Raw genomic sequence first — 20,895 nt, 5'->3', positions numbered from 1 at the left:
AAAGAGAAAGTACAGCAGTAGGGCATTTGCCTTGCACTCAGCCAATCCAGGACAGACAGTAGTTCAAATCCCGGCATCCCATCTGGTCCCCCAAACCTGCCAGAAGCGATTTCTGAATGTAGAGCCAGGAGTAACCTCTGAACTCTGCTGGGTATGGTCCAAAAACAAAAACAAAAGAGTAAAAGCCTTAACTAGCCTGTGGGGCTGCAGAGTTCATGTACATGGAAACAGCATCTCAGGGTATCAGAGCCCCCTTCCCATGCAAGACTGGCATCCATAGCCTCCCAAGGCGGGATGTCTGTCACAGCACAGTTTAAGAAAAATAGGGGAGTCTATTTGGCCAAGCTGGCAGCTGCCTGGAGAGGCTAGTGGAATCCATGATTCAAGCTGCCTTCCAAGGGTTTTAGGCCATGGGAATTGCTATGCCTGGTCTCAGGCAGGGGATCCAACCATTTGCTTATGCCCCCCTCCCCCAAGCCCAAGGAGGTCCCTGTTGTGTCTGTGCTGGTCTGTATGTCTGTCTGTCTGTCTAAATGGGGCAGAGCCACACATTTCCTGGACCTGGCTTCCAGGAAAGGGGCAGCCTCTGGGGGTCAACGGAGGGCACCCTTGGTACCACTTCAGCCTGGCACCCTGTCAGGTACACAGGCACATGAGCCTTGAGTGAGGAGGTCCTGGGGACAGGCAGGCCGGGCCCTCAGTGATCAGTGCGTGTGGACTCTCCGCAGTGGACGTGGCGTCGGCGCTGCCCTTGCAGGTGGCCCCCTCGGCTGTGCCCTTGAACCTGCGCCTGGATCACCCATTCTCGCTGCCTGTGGCAGAGCCTGGCCTTCGGGAGCAGCAGCTGCAGCAGGAGCTTCTGGCACTGAAGCAGAAGCAGCAACTGCAGCGGCAGATCCTCATCGCGGAATTCCAGCGGCAGCACGAGCAGCTGTCACGGCAGCATGAGGCCCAGCTGCACGAGCATATCAAGGTGAGCACACCTGCCAGCACACCGAGCCATGCACAAGCCTGGAAGCATGGGCATGCACATATGTATGTAGTATCATGTACTCTCACAGTACTGTAGACACAGGTACAACCTTAGTTGTACAGAGGGCCATGGACACATGCAAGGCCATAAATGGTGCAGGGGCTGTACACATCTGTGCAGGGCCTCACAAAAGGAAGACCATGTGTACACACAGGAACACACAGGGCTGTACACTCATGTCGGACAACACTGCACTGGGCACGCAACTCCAGATCCCTGTGACCACCTGTTGGGTACCTATGTGGAGAGTTAGTGCCGGCTTCCTCTTGTCTGACAGCAGAAACTCGGCCGCACGAGGAGGGGCAGGGAAGGAACAGGTAGAGGTCACGCCAGCTTGTCCCATAGCACCCCCACTCCTTATTTTTGTCCTCAACTCTCGCTCTTCCACAGACTGGGAATCACCTTGTGTTTACTCTGAGAAGGAAATGCAGGCAAATTCCTGTACTTGACTCATAGGCTGAATCTGACCTGGGCTGTGAAGTGAACCAACTGAGATGCCGGTGGTGGTGGCAGCACCTGTCCCCAGGTGTCCCTCCCCTGCTCCTGACCTGTGGTGAAGGCTGTCACCTTCACAACACACAACTCAGGATGTTCTAACAGCCACATTCAGGCAAGAGAAATGGCCCATCCACTATGCCCAGAGAGCCTGAGCCCACAACATGATCACACTAGGGAGCGGGGGTCATTCAGATCACTACTTTGGGGCTCAGGTGATCGTGGGGAGTCAGTTATATGCTTGATAGGATGTCCCCTCACCCAGTGTGTGGGCCTAGGACAAGCCTCCTCCTGCCCAGTCCTGTGCCCACAACAGGTAGACCCCAGGCATAGGGCTCTGATGAGTTCATATGATGATCTCCTGGCCTCATATGTTTACCTGAGGCTCCCCATGGTCAGTGTTTCCTGCCCTCAACCCTGGCCCTGGTGGCCCCACCCAGCCTGGCCTCAGGCTCTGCCTGGGCTTGGTCACTTTCACCAAGAAGAACATGAGGCTCTGAGGAGTAAATAGACTGAGGTGTGTGGGTACTGCTGCCCAAGGCCCAGACGGGCTCAGCCAGGGTTGGGAGTCATCAAGTGACCACTGTCTACCTGGGTCGATGGTGGAGCCCTCCAGAGTGCCTGAGGCCTGGCACTTCATCTGAGCACTTCGGGTCCATCTCTCACTGGTCCTGCTGTCCCAGCGGGCATTGGCCCTGCCTGTGTCAGTCAGTATCTGACACTGCCTGTGTCTTGTCCTGAAGCAGTGACAGGAAATGCCCAGCACACTGCAGCCTTGATGGTGCTGCCCCAGCTCTGGGGTCTCCAGGCCACTGTCTCACCCTCAGTGCAGCTGTGATGCATACTAAAGGATAGTGGCCCTGGGTGTGACCCTGCATGCCATCTCAGGCAGGCAAGGTTCATGGGAGGACAGCTGCAAGCATGTACATCCCCTACACCATCGAGACCTGAGTTCGGGCCTCTCCAGCTACCAGGTAGCATGGCCACAGCAGCTGATGTCACGTGGGCTTGAGTTATATCCTGTCCAGCAACTGCAGATCCAGGGGCTCTGTCATGCTGCAAGAGGCAGCCTGGATGTTTCCATAGTCACACCTGACTCTGGGGACTCTTTGTGCCCCAAGAGGGGCCTGCAAGTGGGGAGTCCTGGAGTGATGAGGATATGGCAACACAACTGCAGGTTTAGTCTTCATGCATGGAGTGCCAAACTTTTGGGGGGCATGTTGCTCATAGCACCCCTTCAGCCCTCCAGGCCCCCAGCTGGTATATGTCCCTGTTCGTGCAGATTTCACTCTCAGTGGACTAGGGCAGAAACTAGAGCTTGAGGAGGCAGCTGCAGGTTCATCAGGTCCTGGCCATGCACATGGAGACTAAGCTGGTATGCACCATCTGATGCTGGTGGCCTGCCCATCCCTGCCAGTGAGTGACCTTTGACCATGACTTCCTGCCCACAGCAACAGCAGGAGCTGCTTGCACTGAAGCATCAGCAGGAGCTGCTTGAGCACCAGCGGAAGCTGGAGCGACACCGCCAGGAGCAGGAGCTGGAGAAGCAACACCGAGAGCAAAAGCTGCAGCAGCTGAAGAACAAGGAGAAAGGCAAAGAGAGTGAGTGTGCCCATGCAGCCAGCCTTGTACCCCAAAGACTTGGGCCTACTGGCCCTGTCCTTTCTGCATTCCTGTCACCCTGCTACTTCCATCATCCCCTTGTAGCCCTGCCATCATCCACTGATTCCCTGGTGGCCTCTCTCATCATCTCTCTCCCCCCGCGTTGTGTCCCCTTCAGGCTGATGCTTAACTATACCTCTGAGGCTGCTCAAGCACAGCCTTGGACTGGCATAAGGCTGAGCCTCATATTGCTTTTAAAACCCCCCACTCCACAAACACACAGAGCAACCCTGAGCTCACATCCTTGCACCCCAGATGGGCGATATCTGTCCCAGACCCAAAGACCACCCTCTTCCCAGGTGTGTGACCGTAGGGTCCCCTCCACTCTGTGATTGGGTGACAGTGTTCACTCCCAGATGCAGAGCAGCCGTGGAGAAAGGCCATGCCTCTTGGTTCTGCCCCTGGACCCCTTAGGTATAGGCCGTGGGTTTAAACCAGGCGTCTTCATACTCCTCTGAACCTGGCCTGGGCTAGAGAGCATAACTGTAGCCCTGCCATTCCCTACCGGATCTACTCAGTGTTTGCGTGGCCTTGCAGGGCTCTGTCAGTGTGGGTGCATTAGAACACTCTCATCTGCACACAGTGACAGTTGGTGTTTATGGTTTATAAAGATCCAGGTCACACAGACCTGGGGGAACTGGGAACCAGGACATGGCGCTGTGGACATGGCCCATTCCCTGTCACTTGCCTGGTCTGCATCTATCAGCATCATTTGCCGGTAGGCTGTGACCTATTTCTTGGGGACAGGATTGATCCCAGACCCCGAACAGAGCCCATGCACTGAGGGACCCTTTTGGAACCATAGGGGCCCTATGCTGTCCCTGTGTGAGTCCAGGCCACTGCCCCATGTGGGAGACCCTGGGAAAGACATTGGTAGGTGTGAGAGGAACAGACAGGGCCATCATAGTTCGTCGAGGTGTGAATTGGGGTGCACTAAGGACTTGTCCTGCATCTGCAATTGTGCCGTGCTGGGCAGTTAGCGTGAGTGAATAGTCAGAACCACAGGATACCCAGGGCTGCACAAAACTGGCACTTGTGTTCAAGTCCCCCAATCTCCAAAGCTCATGGGAGCAGGGCTAATGAGAAGCTGTGCTCCTCCCCCAAGCCGGGCTGCCTCTCCGGTGTCTCTGTTGGCATCTGCCCCTGCCCACGGGCCTGAGGGACGGGATGGTGTGGGATTGGCAAACTGTCACCCTTAATTACAGTTGGGAGTTTGGGGTCCCCAACCAGAAACAACAGCTGGGCCACATGGTGACCCCAACATGTGCCTGTGAAAGACTCTTAGAACCTGAGGCTGAGAGTGGACGAGGTCAGAAGCCAGTGTGCTAGCAGCCCTCTTGTGGTGTCTGGAGCCGGGCATATCCTTTGCTTTCTACAGATGGCCCGGCCTGATCTCCCCATGCTCTTCTGTTCCCCAGCTCACTCCTGTGCCCTGGAGTGGGCAGATTGGAGCCGGCTGCCACATCTCAGGGCAGGGCAGCACTTAGACTATGATGGAAATCTGAGGCTTCCTCTAAGAGGCCGTAAGAATACCACAGTGCCCATCTCTCCGGGTCCAGCCTAGATATAGCCCAAGGCAGACAAACTGGGATGTCACTGTGTCCTCGCTGGGCTGGCCCCTTGGCAGAGGTGGCAGATGCCATGGGGCATGTGGGTTGGGAGATGAGCACTGTGCTCCAGGCCTCCTGGCAGGCATTGGCTTCTATTTGCTTACCCCATACCCCTGTGGAAGGGGTGCCTGGGTGCCTGTCCTGCCCCACTCTATTCCATCCATCAATGTCTTTTGGCCATAGGTGCCGTGGCCAGCACCGAGGTGAAGATGAAGCTTCAGGAGTTTGTCCTGAACAAGAAGAAGGCACTGGCCCAGCGGAACCTGAACCACTGCATCACCAGTGACCCGCGCTACTGGTATGGGTAAGTGAACAGGATCACTCCACTGGACCTCTAGGCCCTAATCCCTGCCCCAGCCCTCCAGGCCACAGGATGGGCCCATTCACCCTTTTTCCCCTTCAGGAAGACCCAGCACAGCTCCCTGGACCAGAGCTCCCCGCCACAGAGCGGGGCCTCTGCCTCTTACAACCCCCCAGTTCTGGGCATGTACGACGCCAAAGACGACTTTCCATTGCGCAAAACAGGTCAGTAGTGGGGACTTGCAGTCAGGGACATGGAGTTGGGGTATGGCAGTGCAGTTCAGTGGACAGGGAAATGACCCAGAGGCAGAACATACATCACAGGGCAGGGCCATGGGGTCATATGGCACGGGGAAGTGGACACATAGGACATGGGAGTCAAACAGTACAGGCCACAGGGGCAGGAATATGAGGATCATGGGAAAGGGGGAAACATAGGTCACGGGGCAGGACAGTTCGGGGCTAGCCAGAGTGTTTTTTTTGTTTGTTTGTTTGTTTTTTTATTTTTATTGTGACCAAAGTGCATTACAAACTTTTCACTGCATTATTTATGGTACATAGTGACAATGAATGAGGGGCATTCCCACCACCAGTGCTGTCCTCCCTTCACCCCTGTTCCCAATATGCATCCCATATATCCCTTCTCAACCCCCCAGTATGCTAGTGCAACTGGTCTCCAATTTACAGCTTGTTGTAAATTGAGCATCTATTCCACTGTCATTGGAGATAAGGATAAGAAAAAGGGGAGAAAAAAATTTGGTGACAACTACCAAAAAAAGAAAGAAGAGAGAGAGGGAAAAAAAAAAAAGAAAAGAAAAATGGAAGAAAAAAGAAAAAAAATGGACCCGGCAAATAAAAATAAATCTCTAAATAATAACCACAAGAGTGAAAAAGAATGAGAAAAGTGGAAGAAAAAAGAGAAGGATAATAAAGTCAAAAACTAACAAATCAAAACAAAACAAGAAAAAGTATGGGTGCTGGAGTGGTAGGGTTTGGCGTTCCCCCCACTTTTTTTTTGTTTTTTTTTGCATAGGCACAGTAAGCATTGGGGAAGAAAGGGAATTCCTGTGGCCTAAGAGATTCAGGGTTTCTCCATCCTTGAAGCATACCATCATGGGATCAACCCCTTAGCCAGAGTGTTTTTTTTTTTTTTTTTTTTTGGTTTTTGGGCCACACCCTGTGACGCTCAGGGGTTACTCCTGGCTATGAGCTCAGAAGTTGCTCCTGGCTTCTTGGGGGACCATATGGGATGCCGGGGGAGCCGGGGGATCGAACCGCGGTCCGTCCTAGGCTAGCGCAGGCAAGGCAGGCACCTTACCCCTAGCGCCACCGCCCGGCCCCTAGCCAGAGTGTTTTGATGCCACCTCGGCAAGTGCATCGTGTCTGAGGGTCCTCTCTGCACTCCTCCTTGAGCCCTAAGGACATAGCCGTGGACACAGCTGTTTGGACACAGCCAAACAGCTGCTTCGTCCAGGCCTCCCTTTACCCAGCCTGGCTGACCTGAGGCTGTGGGTCTTTGGAGGTCATTCAGTCTTTACTGGCCCTGAGACGTGTCCTGCCATGAGGGCTGCCTGGAGCTGTGTGGCCCCTCCTGGGTGCCTCCAGGGTGCTCCTGCTCAGCAGGAGGAGGTACCCACCAGGTGGGTAGGATCATGGTCATAGTGTCTGGCTCTGCCCGGGTCCCCCTCCCTGTCACTCACAGCTAACTAGGGGCACAGTAGAGTTCAGGAGCTGGGTCGGGGCTGGCAGCTGAGGTGGGGATGCTATTTGGGGTCTCAGCCAGCATCTTTCTCCTGGATCCCTTTTCCTGCACACCACTGTGATCACACTGTTTAGTGAAGCCCAAACAGGGTGAGACCCCCCCCAGCCCTGAGCCCCATCTCCCTTTGCTTTGGATGCTGGAAGAATTGGGGTCACAAGGCATCAGATCTGGTGGTGTTAGGCAGTGCAAGGGGTAAGGCAGTGTGCAGTTGGTCCAGTTCAGTCTTTGGCTTCACATCTGGTCCCCTGAGCTCTGCCAGGAATAAGCCTGAGCACCTCTAGGTCTGATTCCAAAACAGGTAAATAAACATATCCACCCTGGAGCCTGGTGGTTCCAAGGGTCTCGCCCCTTTCACTCGAGGGACTGGCTGTGGCCCTTCTGTGTCCTCAAGAAGCTCCTCCACTTGTGCACTTAACTGCAATTCTGTCCCTTGTCTTGGCTGCCAGGAGACCTGACCTCTGTGGCCAGGCATGGAGTTCCCAGGAAGCAAGCTGCTTGGGATGGGGGCACTATCTCCCCACCCATACCCCCGTAACAGGACCCCGGGTTACAGGACCACCTGCTCTGTCCAACACCACGACCTGCCAGCAGCCCTTGGGGTCAGGCCCCCGCAGTACCCAGTGCTTCATAACTTCACAGTCTGGGGACGCTTGGTCAGGCATGGTCCTAGATGGAAGGGACTGAGGGGACACTGGGGGCTCTGTCCTCTCTCAGCCTGGCCCTGATGCTGCTCACATAGGACTCACACACTGTGGGAGGAGCCTCAGGACAGCCGTGTGGGGACTTGGAGCCAGTCACTTCCCACAAGCATCCAGATTCTCCCACATTGTTCCTGCTGGATGGTTGCTGCCGAATTGCTGGAGAAACTGTTTGCCGGACTCTCTGCCCTGCTGCCTTTTGCTTTCTCTCCTCCTGTTATCTTTGTCTGGTTGTTTCCCTGGCTGAGTCCTTGCCCGGTCCCGTCCTTGTCCCACTCCGTCTCTTGGTTTAGGGGGCTGGCCGTAAGGCCCCTGGCCTCCCTACTTTACCCCTGTTCATTAAATCCTGTTTCTAACCCTCTCTTATGGGATTTTGATTGGTCCTGACATACAGCCCCCAAATTCCTCTGTGTACCTCCTGATTCTCCATGTGTACCATCAGATTCCCTTATGTGTAAACCCATATCCTTGTGTGTACCTCAGACCTCTCTGTGTGCACCCCAGGTCCCTGCCCACATGTACCCCGCATTCTCCACCTTATATGCACCCTCAGATACCCCATGTGCACCCCAGACTCCCACCCCACTTTGTTCCTTCTGGAAGGGGATTCTAGCCAGGGGTTGTAGAAACCCTTTGAGCCCCTGGAATAGCCCGGAGGGACCCAGGTGAAAAATGAGTCAGTGGGGGGATGATTGAGGTACCATCATGGGTGTCCAGTGGCCAGTGAGGGAGGCTAGAACCAGGGGACAGAGATGGGGCCGCATGAGGAAATGCTCCTCCTGGAAGGCCTCACTACTGTCTGCTCCAGAGCCAGTCTCTGTGCTGCTGCACAGAGGCTATGATGAGCTCCCTGCTGCCCAGAGTGGACGAAAAGACAGGAGGCTGGGTAGAGGGCCCTGGAGCTGACACAATGCTCTGACCACATGTCCCCCCGCACAGCCTCCGAGCCCAACCTGAAACTGCGGTCCCGGCTAAAGCAGAAGGTAGCTGAGAGACGGAGCAGTCCGCTACTGCGCAGGAAGGATGGGCCCATAGCCACGGCACTCAAGAAGCGGCCTCTGGATGTGCCAGGTGAGTGCACCAGTCCCCATGTACTGAAAGTGGCCCAGAAAGGGGCTCTACACTGTGTCCAGGGTCATTGGTTTGTGTTGTCTGAGGGCTCACTGGGCCTGTCTGTGCTTGCCTTTCCCCTCCCTCTGACCTGACCGGTAGCCGGCAGGAGGAACAGAACAGCTGTTCTGGGCAGTGCTGTGCTGTTGGACCCCCTCTGGTGGCAGAGAGGCAGAAGCACACTCCCTGCCTGGGCATATCCCCCTCTTCCCAGGAGTGACAGTCACTCCAAGGGTCCCTTATTTCCCAGCACAATTCCTCTGACTCTGAAGTTACATGCAGGACATGGTGTTTGCAGGTGGGATACCCAGCTGCTGTCTAGAAGGGAGGCCTTGGGACCAGGGATGACCTGGGCAGAGTTTGGTTATTGCCCCCATTTCCACATTGAATCTCTTTGGGCTCCTGCAGCTGCCTTGCATCAGCCACTTTCTCCCACTGAACAGCCACACATGGCAGCTTCCTGGCTGTGTGTGTTGGATGTGGGACAGTGTCAGGGCTCCATGGCTTTGGGGTACAAGTGGTGTTGGGCCCACGTATGGCTCATCACATGCATACAGCATGGTGGTTCCTATTGATGCTCCTTGGGTGTTTGCGGGTGAGGGAAGCAGAGGTTGGGATTCAGGCAGGCACATGGGGGAAGGCTTCCCACTCAAAGCCTCTTGGTGGTGTCCAGGTCCTTTTCATTCAAGTCTTGTCTTACTGGACTTGAAGTTCAGGAAGCTTGACATTGACAGTAGCACCACAAGAGCCCTGGAGAGACCTTGTGGGTCCAGAGGGTGCCGGTAGTTCCGCTGCAGGAAGTATAACAAACTCGGCCATGGGCAATATGACCGGCTCAGCTGTAGGGACTGGGGGGGGGGGGCAGTTCAGTTCTGGGTACTATGACCAGTCCTACCACAGACACCTTGGGTGACTCAGTGCTACAATGAGTCTCCTGGTGGTTTCTGGGCTGAGTTGCAGACATCTGCTGGGTGCAACAGCCTCCTGGCTCTTCTCCCTGCAGACTCAGCCTGCAGCAGCGCCCCTGGCTCAGGACCCAGCTCCCCCAACAACAGCTCGGGCAACGTTAGCTCGGAGAATGGCATCACACCTGCCGTGCCCAGTGTTCCAGCTGAGGTCAGTACCCCACGTCCTGCTGTGCTCATGGGATACAGCTTGGGCCACTCGAATCTGGACTGGAATCTGGGGTTGGGAGGGTACCTGGGGAGGCTGTATGCTCCTCTTCCTGTGTCTCACACTCTGCTGCTCAGCTGCCTGGCAACAAGTGCCCACATACCCCATATCCTATACATGGGCTCCCATATGTGGAAGTATCTGGGGGATGGGTGACATAGAGTCACTGTCCCTCCAGCACAATCCTTGCAGTGACATCTGGTATCACTGTATCCCTGCAGTGTGGTCCCCACAGTGACAGCATCTGCCGCTGTGGGAGCCGACTCTGTCCCCTTCTGCCACCCCTGCCATCTTTTGCCACTATCTGTCCCTTATATTCTTGCTTCTTCTAGCCATGGAGCCACCCCGTAGGGGTCCAGTGGCTACTACTCATGTCCCTTTGGTGGCGGATGTTTTCCATGGTAGCTGAATGGCAGTTGCTCGGCCGTGGCCTTGCCTGTGTCCTAAGCTGCAGCCTAGGATTTTCGATCTTGTTTCTCTGACATCTTGTCACCTGTGATGCACGTTTCCAGGCCTCTCCAGGCTTTGTTTCAGTGCCCCAACTGCTGTGTATCTCAGGCCCTGTGTCCCTAATGGTGACCTTTGCCCACTGCAGCACTAGTTTTTTCTGCCTCTGCCATTAGCAGAGACACCAGGTGGACATCAGGAAGCTTGACATTAAAGGCCAGTCACACCTCAGGAGCTCTGAGGGTGCTGATAGTTCTGCTGCAGGGAATGTAACAGGCTAGGCTATCAGCATTGTGACCGGCAGTGTGGCCAGTCCCTCCGGCCCTCAGAGGGTTTCCCCTGACTCTGAGGATGGCAGGTTGGAAGACCCCAGGTCCCCACAGCCCTGCAGGGTTCCTGCACCACCTCCCAGGCATGACGGTCCTGCTCTCTCTGCAGACTGGCCTGGCACATAGACTGGTCGGGTGTGAGGCATCTGCAGCCCCCCTGCCACTCTACACGTCGCCCTCCCTGCCCAACATTACGCTGGGACTGCCTGCCACGGGCCCGTCAGTGGTGAGTGGGTTTCCAGCCAGGGCTGGGGTGGTGAGTGGGGTCAGAGCGGAAGAGGAGGACAGGTGAGTGGGTTTCAGAGCAGAACTGCGATGGATCCTTGTCCCAGCCCTTCTGCGCTCTTCCTGTGTCCTGCAGGGAACAGCAGGCCAGCAGGAGGTGGAGCGCCTGGCCTTGCCCAGTCTGCCTCAGCGTCTTTCCCTCTTCCCTGCCACGCATCTGCCCCCCTACCTGGGCACGGCACCTCTGGAACGGGATGGTGCCCACAACCCTCTCCTGCAGCACATGGTCCTCCTGGAGCCACCCGCAGGTGAGTGGGGTTGGCAGGGTCCCCATATCCTCCCAGCCAACCTTTAGGACTGGGTTCTGTACCTGCTTTGGGGGCGTGATGACTTCGAGCTGGACTGACTCGGTCTCTGAGGATACTGGAATGGGGTACACCAGGTCAGCCACAGTGGGTGGGCAGTCAGGCACAGTGGGCCAAGGATCCTGGAAGCTGGTCTGGATTCCCAAATGAGCAAGACAAAGCCCAGGAGTTCTGGGAGAGGCTGCAGGAGTTCCCTCCCTTCTGAGGCCCCTGCCCTGTCCTAGGGCAGACTCCAGTATGGGGGCACAGACTCCAGCCCAGGATACCGGGCTGTTTGCATTCCTGGGGATTTTCCTCTTGAAAAGCTTGTGGCCTGGGTACAGTGTCCTGGACTGGCCAGCACTTATACGCTATGGTGTGGGGAGGGCTGGCCAGGGATTGCAGCCAGCCTGGTCTCTCTCCCCATGAGCATTCTCCTGCTGTCTTGCAGGCCTGGGCACACTGCCCCTGCATGCACAGTCCCTGGTGAGTGCTGAGCGCGTGTCTCCATCCATGCACAAGTTGCGGCAGCATCGGCCACTAGGCCGCACACAGTCGGCGCCACTGCCCCAGAATGCTCAGGCCCTACAGCAGCTGGTGGTGCAGCAGCAGCATCAGCACTTCCTGGAGAAGCAGAAGCAGCATTTTCAGCAGCAGCTGCACCTTAGCAAGGTGGGTGCTGGGCAGGACCACGGCCGTGTCCCATAAACCTGCTGTTACCTCTCCATTCATTCTCACCACCACCAGCACAGCCACCAGGCCCCCCACCCCAATATGCTGTCAACGTGCAGAGTCCCTGCGGAGTGCCCATCCTGTGACTCGTTCTCAGACCTTTGAACAACACACTGTAGTCAGCCCACCAACCCGCTCTTCCCTACCACGTTCTCTACAGCCCCTGTGGACAGAATCTTGGCATAGGTCCCTTGTGCCTTCAGGCTGGTGCCAACTTCTCTGCTCTCTCTGGCCTGGCCTCCAGAGGGCAGCTCCTTCCCACTTGCGGCGTGGGGTCCTGGCCAGGCCTGCCTGGGACATGCGTTGCCCACACCTATCCCTCCTACAGATGATCTCGAAGCCCACCGAGCCAGCCCGGCAGCCCGAGAGCCACCCTGAGGAGACAGAGGAGGAGCTCCGTGAGCACCAGGTCCTGCCTGAGGAGCCTTACCTGGACCGGCTCGCAGGCCACAAGGAGGCACATGCTCTAGCTGGGGTGCAGGTGAAGCAGGAGCCCATCGAGAGTGACGAGGAGGAGGCAGAGCCCCCGCGGGACATGGAGCCCAGCCAACACCAGGCTAATGAGCAGGAGCTGCTCTTCAGACAGGTGAGGTGCCTAGGGTGGAATTGGGCAGGGTTGGAGGGAGAGAAGGGGGAGAAGCAGCATGGGGTTAGGGCCTGGGGCAAAGGCAAAAAGTGGGGGTGTCAAAGCATGGGAGGGGCAGTCTGGGAGCTGAGGAGTAGGTCTTCGGTCAGGGCTGAGTGGGAGGGTAGGGATAGTCCTGGTTAGGGTCAGAGAGGGAAGGAGTGGGGGCTGTCCAGGGGCAGGGTGATAGGCCTAGGTGGGGTCAGTATGTGGGGTCGGGGGCTGGGAGATCACAGCGTGAGAGGTTAGAGGAACAGTGTTTGCAGGGAGGACCACTGAGCAAGCCCCCCATGGGAGCAGGTCTCTACATCCCAGGTCGGGCTCTTCCTGTGCCTCTCTCAAGCCCTGGCATCTTCCTGGCAGTGGCAGTGGAGGAGGCGGCTCCCTCACATCTCTTGGATTGTTCCCTAGTTGGGCACTTTCAGGGCTTCTTCTCAGCACCTGCCAAGAGCAGCTCCAAGCCCTGGGTGTTGGGGGGCACAGGAGCAGAGTCATCGGCTGACCCTGGGTGCAGGTGTAGCTGGTCCCTTAGGAGATGATGGGGTCTCTCTTGTGTTTTTGGATCTAAAGCAGTAGTGAGTGCTGGGTCCCTGAGAGGCCCAGAAAAATTCAACTCCCACTGCCCAAGCCAGAAGCTTCTGGCACTGGCACATGGAGAACAGAGCAGAACTGTAGTGAAGGGGCTGCCAGGGCACAGCCCTGGAGTTAGGGAGCATGGCAGGCATGTTGACTGAGTGCCCACAGCAGCTCGTCTGCTTGGGGGCAAGTGGAGAGAGAGACCCCAAGGTAGAGAGAGGAGCAGAGCATAGGAGTCCTCTCCTTGCCTCCGACCCCCAGGTTCCTGGCCCTGATACCATGTAGGACAGAGTTTAGGACCCTGTGGTAAGACCCAGTGCCTGAGACTCAAAAGGCCCCTCGCCTGGTTGCTGCTGCCTCCTCAACACTTCTCTTGGTCTCCCGACTTGTTTATAGCCCAGCCCTTACCGCACCATCTCTAACAGTGCCAAGTCCCGTGAGGAGCTCTGCTTTCTCTGTAGCTCTCTCAGGCTGGGACCCCTTACTGGTATCATGGCCCCTCCTTTGTCGGCCTTGAGGAGTCAGGGAAAGAGGATGAATGAGTGGGTGGGAGAAGGAACTTGGAGGAATGAGGTGATGGAGGGAGGAAGTACAGGGATGGTACCTGGTGGAGGGCAGGAAGGGGTTCAAGAGGGAATGGTGGTGACTGGGTAGGGGGCAGGAGAGTGATGCTGAGAGGAATGACCCCTGGAAACTCGTCTTCTGTCCCCCCAGCAAGCTCTGCTCCTGGAGCAGCAGCGAATCCACCAGCTGCGGAACTACCAGGCATCCATGGAGGCCGCTGGTATCCCCGTGTCCTTTGGTGGCCACCGGCCTCTGTCCCGAGCACAGTCTTCCCCAGCGTCTGCAACCTTCCCCATGTCTGTGCAGGAGCCCCCCACGAAGCCGAGGTTCACCACAGGTGAAGAGCCGGGCCGGCAGGGGGAACCACGGTAGAGGGCACGCAACTGAGTCAGGCAGTGCTTTGGAGCCCTGTGAGCAGTTGGCCAGAGCAGGTGGCTCAAAGGGAACAGACCCATGCTCATCAGACTTGCTTTGGGGTTAGAGTCTCTCTGCCTACTCATATGTTGTCCCACTCTGTGACCATCTCCCCTTCCCAGTAACCAGGAAATGGTCCTTCAGGGAACGTGTCACCTGGGCCTCAGGTCAGCATCTGCTACCTTCCCCACCACATTCGCCCCTGACCATAACTCAGGCTGCGATGCTCAGCGGGGTGTGTTCATGCCTGCCGGGCTCCTGAGTTCTCTGGCCTGCTCACCTCCTCAGCATGTGCTGAGGGCATGAGCCAGGCCCATGCTTGGCCTTGGTGCTACTGCTGAGTGCTTAGGACCATTCCCAGGTGCAGATTCCTTTTTGACTGATCTATCCCACAGGTCTTGTGTATGACACACTGATGCTGAAGCACCAGTGTGCCTGCGGGAGCAGCAGCAACCACCCTGAGCACGCAGGCCGCATCCAGAGCATCTGGTCCCGGCTGCAGGAGACAGGCCTACGCAGCAAGTGTGAGGTAAGCTGGTAAGACCTGACTGACGCCCTTCACTAGGACCCTCTGGCCTGCACCCTTGCTCATATCCTCTGATTCACACAACTCAGGACCCTCTGACCTGGAATCTTCTGATCTGCATTCCTCACCCAGGAGCCTTTGATCCACACCCCTCTCCCAGCAACCTCTGACCCAGGACACTGGCCCGGGACCCTCTGACCTGCACCCCTCACCCAGGATCCTCTGACCTGAAGCCCTTTGACCAAATCCTTCACCTAGGACCATCTCCTGTACCCCTGACTTTAACCTCTGATCCACGCCCCTCACCTGTACCCTCTGATTAATACCCCTGACTTGTGCCCTAATCTGTGCTCCTACCCATGCCTCCTGCGTGCTGGGTTCACCATGCATGTGGGAGTGGATCTGCCTCAACTCTCCTCATGCAGTCCCAATGGCCCCAGATTCTTCTTGCCCATCTGCCTGTAGGGCCATTGGTGGTGGTGGGGGCTCTGTGCAGGGGAACAGATCTGAAAGCCATCTATACCTCCATCCTGTGTGCACCTTCCACTGTACAGTACAGCCGGCCAGAAAAGACCCGATAATGATTCTAATTCCTGGCACTCCCTGGTTCCCCTCCTTATCCCCAATTCAAGAACCACCTGGAGACTGGACATGGGTCCCTGAATCTCCTACTGCCCCCGGTGAGGGGGCAGAGTGGGAGCATGGCTGGGCAGTAAGGGGTGGTAAAGGCACCTCTTAGGTAGCTGAGACCATGCCTCTAGGGGGCAGCATCTCCCCAAGACAGGATAGTGAGCTTCTGCCTCTGGCTGGCATCACCTGCTGCTCCCCCACAGCAGCTGAGATCCCTGTGACCTCCCTGACCCCAATGATCGGTCCAGGTGGCTCTGACAACCTCTCAGCAGCAGCAGCCCAGGCAACAATCCCCACAGTTACCACAGGGGTCTCAGGACTCAGGAGGACACAGATATGGGATTTCTGCTCCTATTGGAACCGCTGGGTAATGAACAGGAGATTTGGGTGAGGACAGGAGAGAGGGAAGAGGACAGAATCAGGAGAGGAGGGAGAGTTCAGAAAAAGGAGTGGACAGAAGAGAGGGATGAAGACAAGGGAGGGGCTGGGGATATGGGCATACCCCCATAGATTCCCCCTCATTAACCTCTGGTAGCTGGGCCAGGATTTAGTGCTGGTTAATACCCCCTCCATCTCCTGATTAGACCAACTACCTTTGAGTCCAATTGCTCAACGGTCTTGAACCTGGGGTTCAACCAGGTCTTGAACCTGGGGAACCTGGGGGTGCTCCCGCAGCAGCACCTTCCTCTCTGCCCCTGGATGGGGCCTCTGCTGCAGGCAGTCCCCATGCTCTCAGTACCCAGAGCTCGAAGGAGAAGATCTCCAGGCTGGTGAATTGAAGGGGTGCAAGAAAGAGCCAAAACAGACCCTGCCCGCAGCCACAGATGTCCCCTTCCTGCTCCCTGCATTGTGTGTTCTTCTCAGGGCCTGAGGCACACACCTTCTTTACTGGAACACAGGCCTTGGGCTCCACCTCCCACCCATCACCATCACACTGTCCTTGCAGTGTGGACCTGAGCCTTCTCCCTGCTGGGGACTGTGATCTACCTGGGGCCTCAGGGCCTCCAAACCTGGGTAGAGTCAGGGTGTACATACAGGGTCATAGTGTGGGTATGTGGAGTTAGGGTTTGTGCGTGAGGGAGGTAAAGGTGCATGAATATGCTCTTGTGGGCTGCTTTGCTCTTTCCTCCCATTGGGGCTGATCTGTAAACAATCCAAGCTCAAGCTTCCCCTGGGGGAGCCCCAACAGCAACCCCGTTTCCCACACAGCTCTAGCAGTAAGACAAATGTGAAGTAGATGAGCTTGGCTGGTCTAGGAAGGTCAGGGTGAGCAGTGATGCGTGATGTCCCATGTGCCGGGCGATGTGGGGTGAGGATACACTTCCACATATACCCGACACACATACTTGCACACTCACTCTCTTCTGAGCCTATGTGGGCGGTTGTGACTGTGCTTTTCTTCGCAGTGTATCCGGGGCCGCAAGGCCACTCTGGAGGAGCTGCAGACAGTGCATTCCGAGGCACACACCCTGCTGTATGGCACCAACCCTCTCAACCGGCAGAAACTGGACAGTAAGAAACTTCTAGGTACTCCATGGCCTTCCCTTCCCCTACCCACTGCTCCTGCTGCAGAACAGGATGCGAGCGGCCTTGTTCACAGGGCACTTCATTCACAAAGGTGGCAGGTTCCCAAAGAGTGGGCCTTGGGTGGCAAAGGGACTGGCCAGGGCTCTCTCAGCCTGCTGTGCCAGCCTGGAGTCTGCCAGGGCTTCACTTTAGGACATCTTGGGAAAAGGTGCTGTGAGTTGGGGTCCCTGGGCTCCCCAGGTCCCCCAAAGAGCCTGGGGGGTCTCCACCTATGGAAAGAACTTCACTGCCTGACCTATCCCTGGCAGCAGTGCTCCCCACAAGACACAGACCTGTGTAGTAACCTACAACTTAGCCCAAGGGGTGGGGGAGTGGGGCCAATCTTCAGAGAGAGGGGGGGCAATCTTTTGAGAGAGAGAGAGAGAGAGAGAGAGAGAGAGAGAGAGAGAGATCACTCTGGGGCCAATCTTCCGAGGCCTGTAGCTCCTGGATTTGAGATAGAGAAGGAGAGAGAGAGGCTGAGCAAATTGCATCTTGCTGATGCTTTGCATCAAGCCTGGCCAAGGGAGCCCTGGATTTCTGGCTCTCCTCCAATAATGCTAGGCCCTACCTTTTTATAGTAGGGCAGTTGTCAGTTAGGCATGTCCCAAGCCAATTGCTGTTTCAGGGGGTGCGCATCATCACCCCTTAAAGGTACAGTGATTAATTCCCTTAAATACATCAACAGTCCTGACCTCCCTTCCTGCTTCATTCCTGCTAACCGCCTATCACTCTGTCCCCTGGCCAGAGGTTTACCTGGCACTTTGTCCTCCGTGACCAGAACTAGCAGGGCTGCCTGTCACTCTGTCTCCTGGGGCTGGGCCAGGAGGCTTACCTGTCCCTCTCTCTTTCCCCTGGAGTCTGGGCCAGGAGTGTTTTTCTTTTTTTTTTTTTTTGGTTTTTGGGCCACACCCTGTAATGCTCAGGGGTTACTCCTGGCAATGTGCTCAGAAGTTGCTCCTGGCTTGGGGGACCATATGGGACACCGGGGGATCGAACCGCGGTCCGTCCAAGGCTAGCGCAGGCAAGGCAGGCACCTTACCTTTAGCGCCACCGCCCGGCCCAGGAGTGTTTTTCATCACTCTGTCCTCCCGAGCCTGCCCTGTACCCCACTGCTGCTCCTGAACCATGACCACAGTAGGTGGGGCACAGCCTGTAGCATTAGAGAACTCCCTGGCTCAGTATGGCTCATCCTGGCACCTGGGACCCCATAGAGTTTCATCTCTCCCTTCTGCATGTGTGACGACTCACTCTTTACACCTACCTTCCCACACTTACACTTATCCTCACACCCACACTTACACTCCTCCAAACACTCACTCATGCTCTCACTCACTCACTTTTTTTCTTTTTTGATTTTTGGGCCACACCTGGTAGTGCTCAGGGTGTTACTCTTGGCTCTGCACTCAGAAATCACTCCTGGCAGGCTCAGAAGACTATGTGGGATGCCAGGAATCAAACCCAAGTTCGCCCCAGGTCGGCCACAGTCAAGGCAAATGCCGTACCGCAACACTGTGCTATTGTTTCAGCCCCTCTCACTCACTTTCTTGCTCACACACACTCGAGTGGACAGGTTGAAGCCAGAGTTGACTTGGACAATACTGTGAGTTGCAGGCTCCTCAGTGGGGCCTTAGGCCTCAGCTCAGCTAGGCTGGGCCCCTAGAGCCCTGCTATGTATTGTCAGTGTCCTTCCTATTGAATAAAGTCCTCAGGTTCAAACACCAGAACACTGGAGAGACACAGGTCTGAAAGCGGATGGTGGGCTGAAGAATAACACACATACACAGAGACACGGATACATACGTACAGGGAGAAGGATTTTCAGGAGTTTCCCCACATTTGCCCTTAGCTCCTAGAAAGCAGCCAGCTCCAAGGAGGTCCAGAAACTAAAGAGGGTGACTTCCTTTCCATCTGATTATTTAATCTGAGGGAAAATGGCCACACCTGGAGGGTGGGACCAGATAGTCTCAACACCAATCCAAGGTGCTATGTTCAAAGATGATTCCAGCCAATGAGTAACAAGGTGGATACTGAGTGAGATAGAAACAGATCAATTCCAGTAAGCCCACAGTGTCCCAGACTGGCTCCTCCCCAGGGTCAGCCTACCACTAAGGCATGTGAGCTGTGGCCTCGTTTAGGAGGTGTGTGCACAATAGCCATACTTGTGATTGAAATCCTGCTGGAAGTTTACAGACTTGGTTGTATAGGTATGTGTGTTAATAGAGCTCATTCTACTACACATGGTGAGTGCCTGAACTTGTGAAGCTCATGGTGGTACAGGGTGTGTGTATTAGCAGGGTTTGTCACTGTACAGCACATGGCACGTATGTGTGTTTGCTGACTGTGTGGTTGTGTGTGTTAATCAAGTGCGTGCCAGTTGTGTGTTGTACAGTGTATACATTAGCTGAGTGTACTGCTATAGTATGGTGTGTGGTGTGTATTTGAGCCAGCTGCAGTTGTATATTGTGTGTGCCATTTATGTATTTATACAATGTGTCATCTGAGTGTGTGGTTATATAGTTTGTGTGTGAGAGCCAAGTGTGGAGTTATATTGTGTGTGCCAAGTGTGCAGTTGAAATGTCTATATGTATATTAACCAAGTGCATGGTTGTAACTTCTGCATGTGTGTTAGCAAGTGTGAGGTTGTAATGTCTGTGTCTGTTAACCCAGTATGTAGTGGTGTGTATGTATGTTAGCCAAATATGTGGTTATAATGTCTGTGTGTGTTAGCCAAGCATGCAGTCGTAATGTCTGTTAGCTAAGCATACAGATGTGCACGTATGTGTATGAGTTGTACAGAATGTGTGTGTGATACCGAATCTGTGGTAGTTTAGTGTTGGGGAGTGCACAATCATCTCTGCTCCTTCTTTCCTGCTGAACTTGGTGTTAGAAGTTGTTCAAGGCTATAGGCCCTGTGGACTCTTCTATAGGGTCTGTGGGTTTTGGGGGTGCCCTGTCAGCACCCTACTTGTCACTGTGAGCGCCCAGGTGCTTGGCTTCTCCCCTTCTGCTCTCTCTGGCACCATGTATGCCCTGGGTGGCCACTGCCTGGCAGAGGGGCACATGACCTCAGACATGGTCTGAGCAGGAAGGGCCAGAGATGGGGTCCTGAAGGCCTGGCAGACTGTTCCACGCACACCAGCCGGGCCTGCACCACCAGGTAACCTTGCACTCCAGGACAGCCCCATGCAGCTCCACTCCACCAGTTCCCCAAGCACACATGTGGATTCTGTTGTGGGGTCCCCACGTGGAACCCAGAGCCCTAGAGAAGGCCTTACAGTTGATCCTACATCTGGTTCTCTCCCATAGGCTCACTGACCTCCGTGTTTGTCAGACTGCCCTGTGGTGGTGTTGGGGTGAGTAGTTGAATGTGTATGCCCCATGATCCCCCCGAAACCTGATGAGACCCTGGCAGGTGAGGTGCTTGGCAGACCTGATATCCCAATCCTGAGCTTTGGGGCTGAGGTTTCTGTACTCACAGATGTGAGAGGGAGGCAGAGGCAGATGGTGCCCATACGATCACTTGCAGGTCACAGGGGAGGTAACATAGCAGACTGGCCTGAGGTCTCAGCTTTCTTCCTGAGTCCGAGCAGACTCTGAAAAGGATCCTGTCAAAGTGTAAACGGGGCTTATCCATGCCACCCCAAACCTAGGGTTCCGTGTCTAGCTCCAAAACTGTGCTGCAATCCCTTTGTTCTGGCCCACTATCAGGCAAGATTTAGGGTTTGGGTTTACAGAACCAGATTGTCCTCTACAGAGCAGGACATGCTCCTCTATCCAGGTGGAATGGCCATGAGGGGAGGGATATACAGGAATTAGCCCTGATAATCCTGCTCCTGGGGGCCCTCCTGGCCCATCCTGACATGGACACAGGCTTCCCAGGAGTCTCCAGGCTGCCCTTCCAAGGGCAGACACTCACCCCATCATCTATCTTTAAAGCTTTCTAGGGTCCCTATTGCCCCGCAGGTGGTAACTGCCAAGATAGCTCTGCTATAAAGCCTAGTTCCCTTCCTGGGGCTTCAGGGGCTGTGGCAGGTCACAGTGCTACCCCTCAGTTTGAGCTGCACCTAATAC

General features: G+C 55.6%; 1 protein-coding gene across 3 annotated transcripts in view; it reads left to right on the top strand.

Annotated features, from left to right (window-relative positions):
• Nucleotides 1–20,895, top strand: part of HDAC4 (histone deacetylase 4) — a 95,696-nt gene that overhangs the window by 55,293 nt on the left and 19,508 nt on the right. For 2 of the 3 annotated variants that reach the window (XM_049782541.1, XM_049782540.1), the window contains exons 4-17: nucleotides 729–973; nucleotides 2,980–3,130; nucleotides 4,984–5,104; nucleotides 5,204–5,325; nucleotides 8,500–8,631; nucleotides 9,674–9,786; nucleotides 10,729–10,845; nucleotides 10,981–11,152; nucleotides 11,640–11,860; nucleotides 12,249–12,506; nucleotides 13,836–14,022; nucleotides 14,495–14,628; nucleotides 16,662–16,782; nucleotides 20,131–20,177. In XM_049782541.1, coding sequence (XP_049638498.1) covers nucleotides 729–973; nucleotides 2,980–3,130; nucleotides 4,984–5,104; nucleotides 5,204–5,325; nucleotides 8,500–8,631; nucleotides 9,674–9,786; nucleotides 10,729–10,845; nucleotides 10,981–11,152; nucleotides 11,640–11,860; nucleotides 12,249–12,506; nucleotides 13,836–14,022; nucleotides 14,495–14,628; nucleotides 16,662–16,782; nucleotides 20,131–20,177 — 2,141 coding nt within the window. The remainder of the gene's footprint in view (nucleotides 1–728; nucleotides 974–2,979; nucleotides 3,131–4,983; nucleotides 5,105–5,203; nucleotides 5,326–8,499; nucleotides 8,632–9,673; nucleotides 9,787–10,728; nucleotides 10,846–10,980; nucleotides 11,153–11,639; nucleotides 11,861–12,248; nucleotides 12,507–13,835; nucleotides 14,023–14,494; nucleotides 14,629–16,661; nucleotides 16,783–20,130; nucleotides 20,178–20,895) is intronic. The other variant, XM_049782542.1, reaches the window with a different exon arrangement.

Source organism: Suncus etruscus, chromosome 10, assembly GCF_024139225.1.
Source record: "Suncus etruscus isolate mSunEtr1 chromosome 10, mSunEtr1.pri.cur, whole genome shotgun sequence".
Classification (NCBI taxonomy): Eukaryota; Metazoa; Chordata; class Mammalia; order Eulipotyphla; family Soricidae; genus Suncus; species Suncus etruscus.
Note: the sequence above shows the minus strand (reverse complement) of the source record. Positions and strands in the feature narration are given on the sequence as shown.